Source organism: Branchiostoma belcheri, unplaced genomic scaffold (assembly GCF_001625305.1).
Source record: "Branchiostoma belcheri isolate BF01 breed outbred unplaced genomic scaffold, Haploidv18h27 scaffold55, whole genome shotgun sequence".
Taxonomy (NCBI): Eukaryota; Metazoa; Chordata; class Leptocardii; order Amphioxiformes; family Branchiostomatidae; genus Branchiostoma; species Branchiostoma belcheri.
The window spans coordinates 489141-496307 of record NW_017804187.1 but is presented as its reverse complement, the minus strand read 5'-3'; the positions used below and the strand labels follow the sequence as shown (position 1 = coordinate 496307).

Here is a 7167-nt window from a genome sequence, read left to right as displayed (position 1 = left end):
GTTGTACTTGTAGTAACTTCACCTGGTATATAAAAAAGTCGCCCCAGTTTTTAAATGTCCGTACTTATGCCCCCGCGCTCTCAAAGGATGAAGATAAAAACTGCAGATCTTCTTGGAGTCCATTTTGTAACCGTTACCAGTAACGGAAGTTACACCTGTAGCGGAAAATACGTAACAAGAGATCGGATTTCCCTTCCCTTTGCACCATAAACATAATACTAGTAGTTTGAAATAGTGTAGAAAAAATATGGTAGGTTTCCCTGAGAAAACAGTTCATAAATTTTTCGACCCTAAAAATCACATTTCAATGAGAACGAGCCATTAAGTCTTCTACAAGTCGCTGCCTAGAAGGGTAAAAAGACAGAGGGCTTCTTGCATGCCATTGACTGTTTCTAACACGCACGACCTCCTGGTCAAGTTTTATTTCTAAATATTCAAATAATATTGTCGGGACCGTTTACACCAAAACAGAAAGGACATGTTGCGAAGTCGCCGCTAAAAAGTGTATATGCGTAGCCTCTGGCAAGGAGGGGCTTGCAAACCGAGGTACAATGTACTAGTATATTTTAAAAGAATTTACAATTACACTTATATCTTGCACAGACCCCAAGCATACATCGCTCCGGACCAAGGAGTATATGATTGAGAAGGACATCAGATGGTGGCCTACGCCTCCAGAATCGCCAGACCTCAACCCTATCGAGATGATCTGGGCTAACATGAAGCATCATCTCAGGAAGCACGTGAAACCGCGCAACAAAGACGAGCTCATAGCCGGCATAGGAGGCTACTGGGAGGGGGTGACCCCTGAGATGTGCCGCAAGTACATAAATCACATCCACAAAGTTCTCCCTGTGGTTGTGGAAAGAGAGGGCAAAGCGTCCGGACACTAGATTGACGACTGGTTATCTCATCTAACTACACGAGTTTTTTTCGAAGTTTGCTTATTATTATGCGCATGGAACTTCCTTTTGTACCTCATTGGTAAAAAAATCCGGTTTGGAATCGATATTTGCTGCATACCTGTAACAGCTTTTTGTTATATTTTTCACGTGGAACTAAGCTAGGGACAGACAGTGCCAGACAGAAATGTGTATTGTAATATCGACCATATTAAGATACTAGTGCTAGTATTTCATAGCCTAGAATACTATCCAAGCAGAGGTTTGGGTTTGGGGGTATTTTTGGCGTGTTTTAGTCTTTTTTATCGGGGTTTCTTTTTTGTACTGGATTTTTTTTCTCGCCCAAATGGGTTGGGTGAAAACCCAAACCTTTGCTTGGAGAGTAACGATGTGTAACGCTCGAAGGCAGAGTGGAGGAACGGATCGGAGACAAAGCGTTTGTTTACGGATGGCTTCCAGGCTAGATATTTGAGAATTGAAGTCTGTCTTCGCTTGATGAGAAAAGAAGATCTTTTTCTTCAACTTCGGCAAAAATATCCTCGTCTGAACTAGTAAGAGAATGTACGAAATCGCACAAATTCTTATGAACACAGATGTCTGTTGTTGTTACCACCATGGAGTTTTACCTATGGAGTCTCTTTTTCTACCTCCATGTTACCACTAACGTGCACCACACTAAGAAAACCCGTAATTTATGCATTATTGTCATGTACTGTGAAACACGCGGATGCATTGTCAAACAAAAATACTTTTTGTAACCATGATGCAAATGTGGCATCCCCTTTCTTCTATTTTGTGACTGAGCCATGAATATGATCTTGTTCTCGCGTCTAAAAAGAAATCAGGTCAGAAACGACGACGGTTCGAAAGCTTTTTCTCGGCGTTCTGTGGCAGCGCGCAGCGGCTGTGCAAGTTGTATAATTTGAGTCTGCCGGGTTACGTTGCCCAAGGACATTATACACTGTGTATAATGTCCTTGCGTTGCCCTATTCATTACTTTGTTATCACGAATAAAAATGACAACAATAAAATCCAACAATGTCCTGGGTAAAACATATGGGGTTGCAAGAAACAAGTTGTTTACATTAACGTTTATGTAGGGGTTTGGTTGCCAAACACTAGTAACACTACCATGACTACTAATAATTGCTTTAGGCGGTTCATACAAATATATTGTTGTAACAAATACACGTGAACAAATAACATATCATGACTAGTACTAGGACAGCATCGAAAATACTAGTAAGTTACTAGTACTAGTAAATTAGCATTTATGTAACCATGGAGTTAAATTGAACCTCCTTGATGTGAAAAAGATCGAAATCCTATTTGATTATAACGCCGGATCAGCGGTCATAATACTGATGTTGCGTTTTGACTTTTAGGATTAGCACAATTTTCGTGCTTCAGAAACATTACAAAATGTTACAAACTGATCCGTTCTGTTCTCGGGTTGAATGTAGCCTCCTTTGCAGTCTTGTTTGGCGTGTGCGTTATTTTTTTCTGTGAGCGACGCGAGTAATATGCCGCCGCGAGGGACGATTTGCTGCCGCAGCAGATTTGCAGCAGCAAATCGTCCCTTGTAACGCTCGAAAAAATAACGCCCACGCCCAACAAGACTGCGAAGGAGGCTAGGTTGAATGATTGTGTCAAGAAAGTAAGAGAGCGCTCCTTGAAGTATTCATACAGATCATAGCTTATAAATACGGTATCTCACATTTTTCTAATGTAGCGGGCCGGTCGCATGCGTGAATTCAGTGTCAAGCTAGTATTATCGAGTGAAATCTGTTCACCCTGTAAAACTTCTAGAATGGTGCTGCACTGCAATTCTAGAACTATTGTGTATTCGCTTGAAAGTTTTACTCGCGGCACACACAGTACACAGTCCAGAACGTGTCGAATATCCACGGCGAATATCCACAATATGACATAGTCTCAGCCTCACGTTTCCATAGTACATTAAATATTCGTTAATTTTATGCAGAAATATCAGTGTCTTGTAGATTTTTCTCGGTTCTGAAATGTCACGAATCATCTGTCTTGCGATCCTGTCGTCTGCAACAAGCGCCTGAAAACACCGCTGTATACACTCGACAACTTTCGGGATTCTTCGTAGAACCTCGATTATAGTCGGTGAAGATCGACTTTACAGCGAAGATGGACGAAACATTTTCTCAGTGCTCATTGGCTGCTCAGATAATTGAATTATTCGGCCCGTAGGCCAAACAGACTCTGGGGCGCCGACGGCAACTTTTTTAAAGGGAACCGCCTGTCAATCAAGTACAGTACGTGCAGCCGTGGGAATAGTGAACGCCTACACTGAAAATACTTGACCAAAGCATGGACGTAAAAATCACAGGCGTATCACGTAATCTACAAGCTCTGTTTTATTCAGGAACAAACATCAAACCCCGCTATTTTTTTTATTTTGTCACAGCGCTCATGATCAAATCATAGCTTCAGTATAGCAGTTGCAGAAAATTCTTTACGCCGCCGACTTCGACTCGCTAGGCACGGTCATTGACTTTTCTTTGTGGCGTACGTTTTTCTGGCAAAATGTCTGCCAGTTTTTCTGCCGGCTTTTCTTTTGTAACCTTGCAGCAATCATACTCCAAGTTCCGACACCACGCAACTATCATTTCTTCCAACTAGTCCAGAGTTGTTTGCCCTCCAATCTGAATAAACTCGGCTCCACGGCCGAGACAGCGTGTAGCCGCTGCGCTAATAATAATCCCATGTATTATCCACAAATTGTCAACAGATACATGAAAAATAAGATAAAACAAGTATCATGGTAATTTTAGAATACAAATGCTGATAGGGAATTATTGCTATAAAAGCGAAACCACGCCCTATAAGCTCATTTACTTTACGTACTCTGTCTGTGTTCAGTATCTCGCCGTAAATACGCCGTGCGCACGGAGTGTACACGCCGTGTGGGCGAAGGACTCATTGCTTCTTCGAATGATTTGTTGATGTTTGGGAGGCCGATATGCATTTTTTTAGATATTGAGACTTTGAAAATGTGAATGGCATAAATTGTAAGCGTGGTAAGACACATACAGTGTACAGGTATTACCAGAACTTCAGAACTACAAATGCAACTACCAAAGCGGTTTCTGCTTTTTCTTCCCTCCGCAGGCGTGGTACAGTAAATGTGTATTATCAAAGGCGCGGAAGACGTTCATGAGAACGTGCGCCCGGTGGGAGGGACTTCGCAAACCAGCGCTGGCTCAAAGATATGGTCGATGAAAGGAAGCAGAATCGCACTTCCTGCTCAAAATAATCATGTAGACTGTGTTACAGGGCAATCTAGTTGTTTTGGATTGTACTTGTATTTTGTTGTTAGCTTCATGTGAAACGATTCTACATGGTATTTACGTCATCTCTGCAAAAATAAAACACTGCGCATGCGGCGCAGTTGCCTTGGCGCGGCGATGCGTTGTTGTTTTTTTTTGCCGTAAATCGGGCTGTTTCATGAATATTCTCATGAATATTCTCATGAATATTCCGTGTACACGGTGCCTGAAACATGAATATTCTGAATATTGCCCGCCCTACTGGCCCCCAAAATCCCGCCCACCCCAAACGTAAACACGCCGAATACACGATCGTGCATTCGCCGTGTTCGTGTACACGCTACCGAAAAGTTGGTTAAATTTTACGGTCCTGGTAGTGTATGTGCTTATCATATAAAATCTACATTCAATTTTTACATTAAAATCTACATTAACTATTATTTACACCATATTATATAGTGTACCCAAGCCTACAGTTATCTTCCACAATACATCAATTTTCCATCCAAATCCCCTAACATTTGCTTTTTATTTCATGACAGTTCATATTAACCACCATTCTGAATAAAAGTTCATTTCCTGAATACACTTCTTTAAAAACAATTAGAAAAAAGTTTTTTTGAAGTACAAAAGTAATCAAAAAGTATATCTATAGCAATAAATGGCAAGAGTAAACAGTAAATTCAAGATGTTTGATTCACTGTAAAAAAAAAATTACTTATTAATTTGGTATTGACTGTGAGGCAGACAAGATATAAACTATACCAACAATCAGACAATCATACAAAATTTGTGTGTACTTCATAGTGTCATACCTCACTGTATAAAAATTTCAGTACTGTGTACTACAAAAAAGTTCATTTCATACTAAATTTTGACTAATTGTTTTGCTCCCAAATTCATATACGAAATCCAAGTCATCAACCCTCCATGTGTTGTGTAAGAATCTAAGGTGAGGTAAGGTTTGCATGTGGAATTTGGAAGCCCTGTGGTATTTGAGGAGTAAACTGCACATTTATCTATTTATAATCTATTCCTTAAGATTTGCTCCATTTGTGGAGGGATCTTTGGTCTGACAGTTTTCCAGTCCACATCTGCTTGGAGTTGATGTGAGTTACTAGTAAGATGTTTTCAGTCACCACCATTGCTGCTCAACAGTCACTGATAAGGAAAGATTTGGCATCAATAGTTCGATGTTCCACATAGTAGTGTTCTCCCAACTGAAGTCTAGCTGTCCTCCACGTCTCAAAACATGTTTCATGTCTCAAAATGTGCCTTAAGTCTTCTGCACATCTTTATAACATGTCTGAAGTGTCTCTAGTTGTTCTGCACAGCCCCAAACATGTCTTGATTGTCCTGCGCGTCTCAGAAATGTCTGAGGTGTATCTAGTCGTCCTGTACATCTCAGAATATGTCTTGATTCTTCTATCCATCTCCAAACATGTCTCAAGTGCCTCTAGTTGTCCTGCACATCCCCAAATGTGTCTTGATTGTCCTGTGCATTTCAGAACATGTCTTAATCATCTTGCATGTCTCAGAATGTGTCTCTGGGGTTTTTAGTTGTCTTGCACCTCTCCAAACATGTCTTAAGTGTATTTAGTTGTCTTGCACATCCCCAAATGTGGCTAATGTCTCAGAACATGTCTTAATCATCCTGCACGTCTCAGAACATGTCTCAAGAGTCCTGCATGTCTCAGAATGTGTCTCAGGGGTTTCTAGTTGTCTTGCACTTCCCAAAATGTGGCTTATGTTTCAGAACATATCTTCACTATCCTGCACAGAAGTCGTCCAGCATGTCTTAAGTGTCTCTATTTGTCCTGTATGTCTGCAAACATGTCTTAATTGTCCTGGAAGTCTCTGAGCATGTCTTAAGAAGTTAACTGTCCTGCACGTCTCCGAAGGCGACACAGAAGTCGTCCAGCTCCCTCTGCAGCTGCAGGTTCCTCTCCTCTGCCGACAGTCGCGCCTGCTCCTCGTTACGTAACTTGATCTCGGCGGCCTGTATATGAAGCGACAGGGCAAAAAAATAATAAAACAGGGTAGCATTCCATGATAGCCACAAATGCAACCATAGAAGCCATTAAGTCAACACAAAAGGCTGGGTTAATACTAGTATAATAATACAATGAATTTTGAACTTTTAATCAAACCACTGCATTGATAGATGGAAAAACTGTGAAAACGTAGGAAGAAAATGACTTTCCTCAACTGTTGGGGGCAAAGCATGAGCAGCTTTTAGTGGATTCAAATTTTTTTTGTAAATAAGAAAAAAATGAAGAGGCAAATCCAAGAACCAACAAATTAAATTGGTGAGGCCTAATGATAAATAAACTAATTGAAAGCCAACCTGTCGCAGCATCTTCTCGCGTTTCAGCTCCTGTTCCGCCCTCTGCAGCTGCTGTTCCAACATGGCGCCGCGCTGCTCCAGGTTCTGCACACGACCTTCGTACTCCGACCTCTGGAACGTCAACTCTGACTTCAGACCCTTGACCTGGTGTAAGGGTGCAAAAAATGACACTTTTATGTACATCATACAGAAGAACATCCTAATTGCTATACAAGTTTTGTTGCCAGTATGTTAATCATTTCTGATCATCCTAATCCAATGCTTTGATCACTTGGTGCATATAGGTTTGAAATGTAGAACCCTTTGCCTATCCATTGTCTAACATGCAGGTGTCTGTCTGGGGTCTTGTCTGTGATTTCATAATAAAAGCTGAGTGTTCAGTAGAATTTTGAGATTAGTCTGAGAGAGTGAGTCTGACAAAAAGTCACAATGAAAGAGTAGGGAAAGAATGCCCCAGCCCCACGACTCCCATGCGTGTGTAAACCAACCATTCCTGTGTCCTGTAGTTAATTCGCCATGAAGGGCAGAGGCAAATGGCAAGCTACCATCAGTGTGGAAGAACATCTAACCCTCGGTTACAGGGAATGACTGACGATAAACTGAATAAGAGAGAGAGAGC

The 7167-nt window shown here is 41.2% G+C and overlaps 1 protein-coding gene across 1 annotated transcript in view; it reads right to left on the bottom strand.

The window, feature by feature from the left end:
• Positions 1-4919: 4919 nt before the first annotated feature.
• The window catches only part of LOC109481290 (rho GTPase-activating protein 24-like), an 11456-nt gene continuing 9208 nt past the window's right edge, over positions 4920-7167 (bottom strand). Inside the window, exons 10-11 of the mRNA XM_019783824.1 lie at positions 6549-6692; positions 4920-6200 (exon numbers count right to left, since the gene is read on the bottom strand). Of these exons, the coding sequence (XP_019639383.1) occupies positions 6078-6200; positions 6549-6692 (267 nt within the window). The 3' untranslated portion in view covers positions 4920-6077. The remainder of the gene's footprint in view (positions 6201-6548; positions 6693-7167) is intronic.